The sequence below is a fragment of the Coturnix japonica genome, chromosome Z, assembly GCF_001577835.2.
Source record: "Coturnix japonica isolate 7356 chromosome Z, Coturnix japonica 2.1, whole genome shotgun sequence".
Lineage (NCBI taxonomy): Eukaryota > Metazoa > Chordata > Aves > Galliformes > Phasianidae > Coturnix > Coturnix japonica.
The window spans coordinates 11,995,983-12,011,360 of NC_029547.1; the positions used below are offsets into that span (position 1 = coordinate 11,995,983).

Below are 15,378 nucleotides of genomic sequence, written 5' to 3' on the forward strand. Positions count from 1 at the left end.
CACCAGAAAATTAAGAAAACAAATGTGATTGTCTTTTTAAGGTGCTTGCCAAGGAGTACTCTAGAATTATTTGTGTATCAAAAATGGTATATTATTTAAAAAAAAAAAAAAAGAGAGAGAGAGAGAGAAGAAGAGAAGAAAGAGATTAAACTACAAATCAGTGTTCAGTAATGCAATAGTAAAAACTTTCTACCTTTTTGTACTTTTCTTCCCCAGTGCAGAAAAGTGCAGTTTGTACACAGAGTACCAAATTTGAAGTTCGACACATGTTAGGATCCAAATCTTGCTTCCAGAAAGACTCCACTGGCATTAGTGAGATGAAGACTTGGTCTCTTATGCAGAGAAGAATATGGCAATGGGTAAAACGCTATTCAGATTTTCTGAAAATGTCAACATATTTCACTTCTAGTTCAATGGAAATCAATGAGTGGGCCTTGATATCTTCTCTTCTTCTTAACTTTGTGACTGCCCAAGTCATGGTCCAAAATCACTTACCTCCTACATAGCCCTTATCTGTTATAGCTGTAGCTAGTAGTTGGGCTGGGCAGTGTGGCATCTCCAGATACTTTGTTCCTGATTCTCCCTGGTAGATCTACAACATTTGCTGATGAGTAAAGGAGGCAGTGGCATGCCACGACCAGCATCAGACAGGACAGTATCATGTCACAGATATGTGGCTTAAAACAGTACTTTCATTACTGACCATTACAGGACTGAGTATACGAGAGGGATGATAATCTTCCATGCATCTTGTCTTAACTCCTTCCAAATTTCTGCTGCTTTTCTGCTCAGAAATTTGCTTGGCAAGTGACTTGTTTAAGGAAAATGGATTTTGTATGGAAATATCACTTCAGAAAGAGAAATATTTCTGAGATAAGGTTTTGGAAACAAGTGTGAAGTCGATCAAAACTTAGTGAATTTAACCTCAGGTTCTGTTTATACTTACATGAAAACGTCCACCCAAATTACTGCATCTACAAAGGCTTTACTTCTGGTGGCTGGGAATATCCAGATGAAAAACTTCCATCTGTCTGGTAGTGCTAACTAACTTAAATCATTTCATGCTGCAGCTGTGAGGTCCAAAGACATGTTATCATGGAGGTACACACATTCATTTTAACCAGCTTTATGCTGCTACAGCTTGAGGCTTGATGATTACAGCAACATCAAGTGTGAAACAGACACCAGGAGGCTGATATATCCGGCATGGAAACTGATACACTTCAGCAGCTGGCTGCAGTGAGTACACCTAATTATTGCCCTTTGGTGAGTGATCTTGAGCTTTGAAGCAGAGGACAGAGCTCAGTTCTATCTGAGACAGTCAGCCTTGTGCTAAGGGGCCTGACCAGGTACCTCAATTTCTCCATTGTGTCACCACTGTAGAGAAAACCAAGTGGCATTTGACAGATGGATTAGATTTAGCTAGAAGGGCTCACTAGTTCCACAGATAGGATTGTTCTGCTTGTTGCTGCTGCTCCTCTTCATTTGGTGACTTAAAAAGCTGGACCAGGCTGCTGCTCAATGCATTGGTGTTATGCTTCTTTCCATGGAGAGCCTAGTGGTATGACGGAAGCATATGAATGGTTATCTGACGTTACTGTCAGCAGCAGAAATGGAAAGTGACTGACGGTAGTGTGTGTTCTGTACTTAAAAATTCTTGAAGGCTCTGTACTGCTTCATGCTGTACACCTTTCAATGATAAGTAATCTCAGAAGGAAATGTCTGCAGCCTACCTTTCAAGACTGGCACAGGCAGTCATTAAACCAAGCCATCTTAAATAAGATAGATGTTCTTGCAGCTGTTTCTCAGAATCAGTATTTTCACTAGAGCTCATTTATAAGTCCTTGCCTAATAAAGTATACTTATCCTACTTATGTACTCAGTTGCAGCATCTCCACTAGTCTTCCAAGGATAATAAAATAATTTGTGGTGGCTACCAGTGAAATTAGTTTGTTCATGCTACAATCTGGTTACTTGGACCTGCATGCATTTTCATGGCAGTTACAGCAAGTATCTTATGCACCAAAGGAGAAATTCATTTAAGTCTGACATGCATGAGAAATGGAGGAACGATTCTTATCTGCACTTATGAGCGCATAAGTGACGTTTCCATTCTGACATCATATTTTCACTTTCTGAATTTGTTAAAGATAGCTACAAAGCCGTAAGTTTTATTAACTGTTGATGTAAGGAAACCCTTTATGCAAAGTAAGTTCAGGAGTAAAGGACTCAAAATTCCAAGACGGCCTCATGTCTTTAATGCTGTGGCTTTTGGCTCCTCTGAATGTCTGGCTGCAGAGATTTGCAATCGTGTATGTATTATGAGTGAAATTAAAATATCAGGATATTAGGAAATTAAAATATCAGAACTTTTTTTATTATTATTTTTAGGGGCAAAGCATATAAGGATATTTCTTGGGCTCTTGCCATAAAGTCAAACACGAAAGTGTTGGTTATTATGAATGTGTTTCAGTAGAACTTTTGCAGGAAGAACTGTATCTGCAAATATATATGCCACTTTACTGGAAGCTGTGGGAGGAAATGGAACAGAAGAAACTTCTAAAACAGGAAATATTAACCATAAACCAGTACCTAGACATTTATATGGAAATGTCTCTTTTTCAGCAATTTGTGTTTCCTTTCTGTTTATTTTTTAAAGAGACTCTGAAATGGGTCGACACTGCACCCTTTTGTAAAGTCTCCAAGGTTCTCATCACCAGGAAAATGACTTCTCACCTTCCTCACACTTAATGCTGACTTATTTTTGATTCCTATCCCAAGGCCTCCTAAAATCAAGAGATGGTCATAATCTGGAACTGTCCAGTAGCATTCGCCTTTCTGTAGGGAAACAAAAATCATCTGCAGGATGAAGTAACCATGCTGGCTGTTAAATTGCCTTAAGGGCTGTTAAAGCTATTGTCTTGTTGCATATCTAGAAATACACTGATCCACAGAAACGTTGAAAATAAGATCTTTTGTCTAACTTGAGAACAAATGGCTTTGCTTTATTGGCTGAAATGGCTGTTATAATGTTATTAAGCTTACTGGGTCAGCCTAATGTGAGAGCTGATAAAAACAAAGAGATTTTTCTAAAGAAAGGAAAGTTAATAATCTTAAACTTTTAGGAAAGAATTTGTGTTATCCAAGGGAAAAGTATTTAAAAAAATACAGCAAATGGGATAAAAGTAATTTAGGTACGGTGGCAGAGAACCTGGATGGCAGAAGTAGTAGAAATGGACTGAAATTCAAACAGTACATAGCGCTGCACTGTGCACTTAGGTTTGCTGCTGTATGTTGGAAGACTTTTGGCTGAATATAACAGGATAAACAGAGGTGAACTGAGGAGAGATTAGCATGTTTTATAAGTGAAAGGAAGTTTCTCTTCAGGTTAGTGTTCTAGGACTTCAGTCGAGTAATGTCAAAGATGAATAGAAGCAAACCTTTCCAAAACTGATGAGATTAAAGGGATTATAGAAGATGACTTTCCACAGTTGCAGGGACCCGCTCTCTGACAGGATAATCTTTTCTTGAAAACACATTTGACTTCACATAGCAAGGTTTCTGTTAAAGCTCAAATGCTTCTTGTGAAATAAAAAAGACATTGAGCTGGGGGCCTCCTAACAAAATGTGTGATGAAATATCGATAATTGTTACGGTCATTGAACATAAAAAGCTCCTTTGCGGTCATACATGAGAGGCACACTGGCTTATTGATCACAGCTGTGGAATCCCTATGATGAAATGCAGTAGGAAAGCTGTTTTCTCCATACTGAGTAACACAGGAATATCACTGGTTATTTCAGTTGTGGTATATTAATACTGCTCATGACAGAATCTAGGCCTGAAGTCTTCAGAGTCACATAACACAATCGGAACAAGAAATTTCCACATCCACAGCTCCTCCCAGTGAAGCAGCACTTTTCTTCTGTGTTCCTTTTTAGACCTCGATAGTGACACAGAGCTAACCAGCTGTTCTATATTTAGCTGCCAGACACAGGTTGTAACCACCTCAGGGTTTTTTAAGGATTCTTTCAAGTGCAATGACCCTGTAGAAATATAAGTCCAGCCACTGCTCTGGTTTTTCCAGTCAAGCTGGCTGGTTCTACTGGTGTGCTTAAATATCTTGCTAAGTTAGGCTTCAGTGAAAAGCAGGATTGCAAATACATAATCGCAGGTGTAATGGATCAGATCAAACTGCCAAGCTAGTATCTTATCTCTCAGAGTGGTCTACACTGGATAATAGCATAAGGTGAGGGCAAGCTCATGATACCTCCTGTAGCCACAATGATCTATTAAATATATAGAAGTCGTTTTTTATTTATTTGTCCTCAAAAGGTACAACATATATTTTCTGTGTCCTCATGAACGCAAGTTTTGTGTTTTGTGGAACGCTAACCCCTTTGTAATTTGTAGTCGTGGAATCTTATGGTTGGAAGGGACATCAAAGATCACTCTGTTCTATACCCTCTACCATGGGCAGGGTTGCCAAGCACTACATCTATCACCAGCTCAGGCTGCCCAGGGCCCCATCCAGCCTAGCGTTGAACCTCTCTTAAGGATGGGGTATCCGCAGCTTCTCTGGGCAGCTGGTGCCAGCACCTTGCCACCCTCTCAGTAAAACAAATTCCCTGACATATAATCTAAATATATCTTTCAGTTTAGAATCATTCCCCCTTGTCTTATTGCTATCTACCTGTGTAAAAAGTTGGTCTCCCACTTGTTTATAAACTCCAAACATTGGAAGGCTGCTATCAGGTTTCCCTGGAGCCTTCTGTTCTCCAGACTGAACCAGCCCAGTTCCCTCAGCCTTTCTTCATAGGAAAGGTGCTCCAGCCCTCCGATGATCTTTCTGGCCTTCTTCTAGATCCATTCCAACAGCATTGTGTCCTTCTTGTGCCGGGAACCCCAGCCTGGACACACTCAATCACATAATCTATGTCCTCAACAAAGATGTAAAAGAGTACTGTCCCAAGACAGACCTCTGGGGAGCACCACTCATCCATCACTCATCTAGTCCTGCACATAGTCATTGAGAACAACCCTCTGGCTATGACCATCCAAACAATTCTTTATCCATCAAACAGTCCAGCCTTCAAATCCAAATCTCTCCAATTCTTAGGTAAGGATGTAGTGTAGGAGCATGTCAAAAGCCTTGCATACTTCAAGGTAGGCAACATCAGTTATCCTTCCACTGTCCACTGACACTGTCACTCCATCACAGAATGCCTCCAGATTGATAAGGCACAGTTTGCCGTTGGTGAAGCCTTGCTGGCTCTTGTGGATCACCACCTCACCCCTCATGCGCCTTAACACAGCTTCCAGGAGGATTTGTTCCATTATCTTCCCAGGCAGAGAGGTGGGGCTTACTGACATGTATTTGCCTGGATTTTCCTTTCTTCCTTTCTTGAAAATTGAACCGATGTATCCCTTCTTCCAGTCACTGAGGACTTTGCCTGATAGCCGTGATTTTCCAGATCATGGAGAACAGCCTGGCAGCCACATCAGCCAACTCCTTCAGGGCCATGAGATACATGTCTTTAGGCCTCAGGGACTTAAGCACATTCATTCTTGTTCTTGAGAATTCAGAATTTGTGCACAAGTAGCTCTTCAGTGGAGCTATGTGTAATACTGACTCTAAGCCACTAAAATGGGAAAATGATACTTGAACAAAATCTCTGTTGCCAAACAGTTTGTCAGTAAATTGGGGCTGAAATCTTCCACGGCTTTCAGGGATGTGATTTCTAGATGGTGCTGGTTGGAAATTTTCAGAACTTGAACTGAAACATTGGAGAGGAAATTAATATTTTCTTAGAGTTCACTAAATGTACGTAGTTCCTGTTGTTAGTAGTTACTTAATTCTAAAGAGAGAGAGAGAGGGAAAAAAAAGCTAAGTGTTTGGATTATGCTACCACTTTAATCATATAATAAATCCTTTTTGTCTACATGATAAAGTAAAATCAAACATGTTGCTGCACTGAGGCTGTGGTGTATAGAATCTCAGTGCAGTACAAGGTACATTGAAAATAACCAGCTGCAAATATTCTTTTAAAGAGAGAACATGTGGTTAACACTGTATTCAACAGCCAGAACTTCTGCTTTTAACTCTTAGGCATGGAAGTTCAGATGCTGTACATATGCTGGAGACATTTGTTGGAGAACAGCCTTATGCTATCTGTAAACAATATAACAGTATAACATGGTGTGTTTGTTTGGTTTTTTTTTTCTCAGTATTGTGTTGGGTGAGTTGCATCTTATGTCCTAATGATGGACTGTTCTAGTGATGGACTGATTGTACTCTGCTCGAGTAGGCATCAGGACATGAAAACTGGAATAGTAAGCACTCTAGAACATTGTTCCGAAAGTGACACTTGAATATGGTTCTGTTTCTCCTTGTTGAGAATAGAATAAAATGTCAAAGAAGTCTTTTTCAGAAAGCTTTCAATGATTTCCTCCCAGTTTGTGAAAACAGCACTGACTAATACAGAAACTCTTATTGCTTCAGTAATAATTTGCTCCAGTGCAGCAGGCTAGCTCAGGGCTATGTAATGCTTTCCTTCTGTATTGTTGCAGAGCTCATTTGGATTGTAGCTGCGTGCAGAAGTTAAATGTTAACATTCGATGCTACTCCTACCAGTATTTGCATGAGTAGAGTAGGGACGGTGAAATAAGTATGACTAAATTCTGGTGTTTATGACTGGGTAGTAAAGTTTCCAGATTTGTAAGACTGGGTTATTAACTTAACAAGCTTATCAGGGCACTTCTTACTTTTTGCATCTGCTGCTCCCTGTTCTTTTGAGTCAGATTTTCCCCTTCTTCTGACCACTTAATTTGCACCACTAAACCCAGCTTATACAGATGTTATTTCCACTCTTACTCACTTTTCATCTTTGTTTGGGTAGGTTTATATATTTATACAGTCAATATAAATATATATATATATTTATACAGTCAATCCGGGTTCCCTACTGTTCTCTATTGTTTGAGATATTATAAAAATAAGAGGTGAGCTTTCCCTCTGCGATTTATAACCTAAACAGATGAGACAAGTTTCATGAACACTTTAGTCTTGAATGACAAAATACAGAGGTTAATAATGCTGGTCTTGAGTAACATCCATGCAGTGAACCATCCATGCTGTTAGATGATTCACCAGGGAGCAAAGCATTGTGCACTTCCCAGGATGTGATATATGAATGTCATTTGCTTTATATGGTGGCGATGCTCTGTGCAGTCAGGAAGCTTTGGGGTTTATTTTGTTCCTTTGATCAATTGTTTCTGGTTTGGGGGGAAGTGTTTGTTTGCTTTTTGTTTTAATGGAGTTTCTATGTATAATTTCAGGGCATATGCTCTAGATGCTGAAATCTGCATTAAAACATTGAAGACTATTCAAACAATCCACCCATGTAAACAGTCATTCCCCCTCCTGTTTATATGCTCCATTCAAATATTGGAAGGCCACAATGAGGTTTCCCCACAGCCTTCTCCAAGCTAAACAATCCCAATTCCCTCAACCTTTCTTCATATGAGAGGTGCTCCAGTCCTCTGATCATCTTAGTGGCCCTCCTCTGGACCCATTCCAGCACTTGCTCTGTGTCTTTTCTGTTCTGGGTGCCTGAGGCCTGGATGCAGTACTCCACATGGGACCTCACAAGAGCCAAGTAGAGGGGGACAATCACCTCCCTCTCCCTGCTGGCCACTCCTCTTTCAATGCAGCCCAGAACACAGTTGGTCTTCTGGGCTGCAAGTGCACACTGCTGGCTCATGTCCAGCTTCTCATCCACCAGGACCCCCAAGTCCTTCTCCACAGGGCTGCTCTCAAGATCTCCCCCCAGTTTATATAAATACCTGGGATTTCTGGAATAGTTTAGACTTAGTTGCTGTATTTTTCCCTAGGATTGATGTAACAAGGTTTGACTGGATTCATCAGTGAAGTGTATGACTCATTTTCTTACTAAGTTTGACTGGACAATAATGACAAATGGATTTACAGAAAGAATTCTCTTCAGCCTGAAATCTACAAATGTTGGGCGTATTTGGTGCATTGTCGGATGTTTATTTTCCCTATGCCCAGTGTCCCCATTCCAGGACATTAACATAACCTGAAATGTTCATGCTAACAGAATAAACACACTTTCTGAGAAACCTCTGCTGACAAAGTCAATATTCAAAATAAATATCCCTGGAGACAATACTCTGTAAATAGTTTTCTTTCCACAAGTCTAAAAACTTCACTGTTTGTAAAATAAGTCTATCCCTTCATTACCTTTGTGCTGCTGGATTGAAACATGGAAGCCTATTTTTCTTAAAGAATATTACTAATGACCTTGTTCCAGTAAATATACTAAGAGCTGCTAAAGTTTTATTTCTCTGAAGGAGTCCATAGGTGTTCATTGTTTACTTCTAAAACTGTTTTCAGAGATTCACAGAATTGCAGGGGTTAGAAGAGACCTGAAGAGACTATCGAGTCCAACCACCCTGCTACAGCAGGTTGCCTACAGTAGGTCATTTCAGTTTAAAATGAAATATGCTAGTGGCTTACCAAAGCATGAGCTGAAATGGCTCAGTGTTACAGGTAGGTAGAAGAAGTGAGGTAAAATGTAACTGTGTTTTGATAGTAGATATTTCTCTCTCACATTGTGATTTACAAGTCAATACTTCTGGCCATTCTTTAGATTTTTATCCCTTTTTCATCAGTACAGGCTGGGTGATGGTTGTCATAGCAGCAGTCGTATTAGAAGGGCATAGACAAAAGCATGGTTGGCCTGACGTGGTGTTATAATGGAACCAGTTGGAGAGATTAAATGACCTTCAGGGGTCTCTTAAAAAAATGTTCTTTTGATTCTTTACTCATTGGGACTACGGTGAGTATCTCTAAGCATTACTCAAGGCCCCTCTTCTCATTTGGGTTCTAAATACGTAGTTGTAACAGAGGGAGTTTCCTACTGTTCCAGACCTTTAATGCCTGTGTTTTGCTTGCTCTGTGAGCAGGAAAATGTAGTAAAAATTTAGACAAAATACTGTTGAAAATTGATATATTAGATTTTTGCCATGACTTGTTCCCTGATTAGAAAAAAAAAATGTTGCAGGATAAGGTTTGTTTTGTTTTGTTTTGTTTTTTTCTGTAAGACATAAACAGCGTCTGTGATATGTCTCGCAATGTCAGCTTGTCACAGCTAGCTTGGTTTCACAAATATTGTATTACAACAGTGTAGGAATCAAGCCCATTCTAATTAAATATACCTTTAAAATTCTACTTAATTAAAAGACTGAAAGACTCTCAATACATTAAAATAGTTTGATGTCCAAAGGAAGAAACTCCTAGCTTTCTCATCAAAAGATAGGAAGTAAAATGTTAAGCAGGAAATCAAAAAAGAAATGTGATTCTTTTTTTTTTTTCTTAAGATCAGTACTGAATTTAGAGCAAAAAAAAAAAAAAAAGGTAGGATCCATTGAAGGTAGGATTTCTTGAAAGAAAAGTATCAGAGTGTGATGCAACATTTTATATTTCAGTGTCTTCCTGGGTGCATATTTTTCATTTGTGGCATTTTTATGAATTCTATGTCATTGCTATAAAAGCATCCTTGACAGTACTCTGATAATGATAACTACGTGTTATGAGACTATGTCCTTCTCAAGCTATGCAAGTGGCTGGCAAGGCAACCGAGCAGGCTGTCCTCTTAGCACTCTGCTCTTGGGAGACAGAAGCAGATCTGGGGATTAAAATCAGTTTGTGTGGGGATGAGAAGAAGAGATTACTAGGACTTAGTTGGCATATTCACCTAGGAATTCACATAAACCTGAAACTGCTGAATAACTTTAATAATAACGATGGTGTGTTACCTGTTCTTTAAACTGATCTGAGTGGCAGCCAGCATTGTGAAAACTGGATCACAGAATCAGTCACAGAATCAAAGAATCACCAAGGTTGGAAAAGACCTCCAAGATCATTTAGTCCACCTACCATCAGTATCTCCCCACTAAACCATGTCCCTCAGTACCACATCTAAACATACATTAGCTTTCCTTGGGGAGTTCAAAATGTCATCTAGGAACTATGCTTTGTTTCCTTTAACATTTAAAGGGACCTTTAAAGATCACCTAGTCCTATTCCCCTGCAATGAACAGGGACATCCACAGCTAGATAGGTTGCTTGGAGCATGGTCTAGCCTGGCCTTGAATGCCTCCAGGGATGGGGCATCTACAACCTCCTTGGGCAACCTGTTCCAGTGTGCCACCAACCCCTGTGTGAAAAACTTCCTCCTAATATCTGAACTAAACCTCCCCTGTCTCAGTTTAAAACTATTCCCCCTTGTCCTATCACTATCCACCCTCGTAAACAGCCATTCCCCCTCCTGCTTATATGTTCCCTTCAGGTATTGGAAGGCCACAATAAGGTCTCCATGGAGCCTTCTCCAAGCTAAACAAGCCCAGTTCCCTTAGCGTTTCCTCATAGGAGAGGTGCTCCAGCCCTCTGATCATCTTAGTGGCCCTCCTCTGGACCCTCTCCACATCCTTCCTATACTGGGGGGCCCCAGGACTGGATGCAGTACTGCAGATGGGGCCTCACAGGAGTAGAGGGGGACAATCACCTCCTGACTGCAGTTTGCAGTGGCTAATCAGCTAAGTCAACAACAAGGCCTTATTTTTTCTAGGCAGTATCTGTGTTTGATCACTATTTTCAATTAATAAACGTGACTCTGGGAAGATGGCAGCTGGCTGGCATTGAGAAGAGCAGTGGCTTTACAGCCCTCTAGTGAGAACCAACGAAATGCAGGGCATGACCAGCTGGGAAAGCAAAACCACGGATCAACTGGAAGCCGCAGAAAAGGAAGAGTAAAAAATCAGATGGGAGCATTCTGAATTATTGGGGAGTACATTACAACAAAGATAGATCTCTGCTGGATGAGTAGCTGTACTGGTGAGAGGAGAAACTCATCTGAGACAACTGATTAAATGAATGAATCAGGGAGGAATGGTGTCTGGGAAAGCCATGGAGGCCACCCAAAAACCATCTAGCTCAGGACCAGATCTCCAGCAGCAGGAACCCTGGGAGGAGCAGATAGTGATCTGTTTTGTTTATTCTCTCAGCTACTGACAGATTATGATCAAGGGTCTTACTGAGTCTGAGGTGGCATCTTTGTGAAAACATTTCATTTCTCTTTTGTAAATGTGCCTTTATTTCAACACACGTAAATTGCCAAACAGGACAAGGAATATGTAACAGCTGATGTTCACAAAAGAAGCATGTGAGAGGCCTTAAGCAGTCAGAAAGACTGAGCTCAAGTGACTACACAACAACATCAGCGAATGAACAATAAATTATTTGAGAGAGAAAGGAAGAAAGTTTGGGGTATAGTTCTGCTGAACAACATGAGGCAGAGTAAAGAAGAGAGACTGCTCAACAATGGAAGAGGATGTGTTCACTCTGCTGGTTGACAGCTGCAAGCTGGGGATGTTCTAGAAAAGCCATGAGCCCTGTGTCTCAGAAGGGAATTCAAGCCTCCAAGAGAATGGAAGGACAGAGGTCCAGTGTGGAGGTCACATGTGATTATAATCTTTTTCAGGGCCAGTTCTTGGTCAGGGAAAAAGGGAGATCTCTACTGGGCTTTTTTTTTTTTTTTCCCTGTGATTCACAATAGCTTGGTTAGTAAATCTAACCATTCAGAAGACTGTGCTACACTATTTTGCTGGCTCCAGCTGCTGTTGTTTCTCTGGAACAATGAAGAGTTATTCAAGAAGATTTTGCTGTGCTAATTAGTCATCATGTTTACAATAGTTGTGTTATTAATTATTGATGATTCATAAACTGCAGGGGCCTTATGTCATATGAAGAGCGAAGCTTTTTGTATTAGTGATTTAAAAGAGCAGAAATTAATAATTGAGTGGTGATTCCATTTTGCTCAATGTACTGCTTTGAAAGGAAGGTAATTGATAATCACAGATTTATATAAAAACAATTTAAGAAAATACCATTTACTTTGTCTTTAATTCATTGATTAATAGCTGATTCCTCTGGAGGTCACAATGATACTGGAAATAATGTTAGACAGTTTAAAATGTTAAAACAAAAATTTCTTCACAGTTTTTAAGCTCTCTGTTATCCCCAGATGTTTAGTTTATTTACAGTGTCTGTTCTTCTGCACAATGAAAACAGGAATTTTTTCACAGACCTCTTTGGAAACAAGCTCTGCATGTTTTACCAGAAAAGTTTGTCATGAAATACTGTACTAATTGATTTAGGATGCAAGTCTATTAGCAGTCCTTCCTGCCAGTCAGTAAAATAATGGGAGATTTATTTTAATTGGAAATCATCAGCAATGAGATGTTCACTTAAGCCAGGAAATGAGCAGAGGTATGGTCATGGTATCATTAGTATGCAGCATCCACATCATCACACATTTCTGGGAGTTAGGAAGATTTGAAGTTAGTTCTTTCAGGCCAAGGAAAAACCCATGCCACATCTTTGAAAACGAGGCACTTCTGCCTCTTCTAGCGATGTTTTGAAAGAAAAATGAGGCTGTTGTTTGTACCAAATGCAATTTAGGTGTACATATCTAGAGCATTGATTCAGTTAGGAAAACGAAACTCAGAAGTCCAAGTCCAGGAAGGAAGGCTTTGAGCATACTTGTTCTTTCCAATGAGATGGTTTATTAGTCTTCCCATGTTTAGTCCTATTATCAGCCTTAATTTGAGGGTGTCCCCTTTTATTTCCACGTGCTGTATAAGGAATGGCTTAAGAATGTCAGTCTTTCAGGTAGAGCAGCACCATTTCTACACACCTGTATGGCTGTAAGTAAATCAACTCTGCAGAGCAGGGCTGTGACAAGCTTACCTATGTTGCAGCTGAGATTTTTCTAATCCTCACGAAGCTGCTTTCCTATTGCCAGCAAGTATGGGAACACTCTGAAATACTAGTGGGAAGAAAAAAAAAGACAGGATCTGATTTTCAGGTTCTTCCATTTGAGTATTTCCTGTTTACGAGTCTGATATGAAAGGAGCACAAAGAGAAGCTCCTAGACACAGTTATGTGCTTTTTTTTTTTTTTTTGAGTACCTGGGCTAAGATAAGTGGAGAAATCTCTGAGAAGAATCTGTTAGACTTGACGTCATAGATCTGTCTCTTAAGCAATAATAAGTTATTACATCTTGGACAAAACTGAGAAATAAAAGCTGAATGCACTCTGATGTGGTAGCAAAGAAGAAATTACTCGTTTAGAATGTCAGTTCTATAGTGGCACTGACAAATGAGTCATAAAATGGTTATTGGTGTCCTAAGCGTACCTCACAAAGAATGCTAGGCTCTTATCAATGTTTTGTTTTTGTGTATGTTTATTTTAATGTGCATGTTAGAAAGAAGATTTTGGACTGATATAGACCCAAGCCTGTTGTGTATCCATTGGGTGTTCCCCTTAATATGGATTCTACAAATGAGACTACTTAAGAACATTTATTTAAATCAAAGTGATTCATGATTTGAAAAAATATTCTAAAGTTTCTTAAATAATGCAATGTAATTTGAACATACTTTTTCTGATTTGGGTCTGTTTGTGAGGGGAGAGGAGATGGGAGCTTTGAGAGAACTCTGTTTCCCCGGGTTTACTAATTACTTCATGGCTTATGATCAGTGCTAACTTCCATTTCTGTTCTAATATCTTTCCTTGTGTTACGTTCCCCTCCAACATGGCAGGAGACCAAGTGGGAAGTGAAGCTCTCGTGTGTGGAAAGGTTAACTGTTCTGATACTGGAGGCAATTTTTGCTTTGGAAAACAGTGGCAAGGCTTTGTGATTTAATATTCTGGAGAACTACCTGCTACTACCTTCTGGCATACATGGGACTCAGAAGGATCAATGCTCAGGGATGCATGAAAGTCCAACATGTCATTTGTAACTAAGCGTAATTCCACTGTCTCAAGAGCGAGGCAAGGCTTCTAATTCTTGCAAAACTGGTGTGTTCTCCAAGGAAGAAAACCAAGTCCTAGTAACTTCATCCATATTGAATATTTAGACAGAGTCCTTTGAAAAATCAGTATATTTAAGGTTAGGGTAATAGCCGAGTAAAAGGCTTGATCTAACAAGCAGTACACAGCAAAATGAAGCAGAAATAAGAATCCAGGATTCCTGGGAGTCAAGGAAAGTTCTGGAAATATGCCTGCAGTTATGGCTTTGTTGAAACACCTGACCTACCGGACAGGTGCTTGAACTATCTACCCCAAGCACATGGAGTAATCAATATCAGGAAAGCCGGGAACTTGCTCTCTTGGATACTGCTAACTTGTCAGTAATCCTCTGAAGTGTGAGGAGAGCAATATTCAAAGGGTTCAAAGAATTTTCTTAAGTACATACATGTGTGGGAGGACACAGACATGTTCAGTTGCTTGTGAACACTCTGTAACTAATCTAAAGTGAAGCAAATCAGCATTACATGAGGAATATATTGAAATGTATCAGAACACAAGTGTGAAGGTAGTCCAGCTATTAGGAAATAAGTCAACAAAGCAGCCAAAGCCAATGTTTGCTGATTTTGTTGCTGTAGTTTTAAACTGTGATGTGCTCTCAGGTCTTCTGAAAACAGCCGTATTAGGAATATCGGTATTGTTGTTGTTGTTTGCCTGCTTTTTTGTTTGTTTGTTTCCTGTAAATTAAAGGCTACAGCTCTGGAAAATATTTTAAAATCTATAACCCAAACAAATTGACTTGTCTGAAAACTCTTTTTCTAACCAAACATATTAAAACATTACTCTCAGTATACAAGATAAAAAGATCTTGAAGGTGTGTATTGCATTCAAACGAATAAGGCAATATTTGGCCAGAAAAATAATAGTTTTCCATAGTCTTAAACAAAATAAGAGTCCTTTGTAATTGAAGTGCTCTGGGGAAGGAGGAAGATGGTGGTTAGATTTTTCCTGTGTTAAACCCTACAATGTTTAACTTAGAAGGAAATGAAACAAAATTGTGAGCGTGGTTATATGTTATCAAAGCTACGCTTAAAGCAGCTGAATAAAGGCTTCAGGTTGTGTGGCTTTCCTTTGAGAGTCTTACTGCCTATGTTTGATCTTTCATTCTTGCTTGCAAAATGCTATCTTGCTGAGAAGTAGAGTGGAAAAAAATCTCTGTTACTCTTACTTAGCAGGCTTCAGCTACAGAGGTACAAATTGGGCCCATGAGACTGACACAAGATCCAGTTCAGGTAAGCTGTTCTCTCAGTTTATTGATACAGTCAATTCAGTGTTAACGGGTGAAGAAATTAAGGCATAACCCTCATGGTTATGCATAATGTTTTCATTTTACTTCTGCAAGCACTGTGAGTTGGACAACTGGTGTTTCAGTTTATCTGAGTGCTTGAGAAGAGACCTGTGGGTAAATTAAATTGGTAAAAAAG

At 39.6% G+C, this 15,378-nt stretch overlaps 1 protein-coding gene across 5 annotated transcripts in view; it reads left to right on the forward strand.

The window, feature by feature from the left end:
* Nucleotides 1–15,378, forward strand: part of PDE8B (phosphodiesterase 8B) — a 65,344-nt gene that overhangs the window by 12,097 nt on the left and 37,869 nt on the right. For 3 of the 5 annotated variants that reach the window (XM_032441227.1, XM_032441229.1, XM_015848637.2), the window contains exon 2: nt 15,127–15,186. In XM_032441227.1, the coding sequence (XP_032297118.1) occupies nt 15,127–15,186 (60 nt within the window). The remainder of the gene's footprint in view (nt 1–15,126; nt 15,187–15,378) is intronic. The other 2 variants (XM_032441228.1, XM_015848638.2) reach the window with 1 other exon arrangement.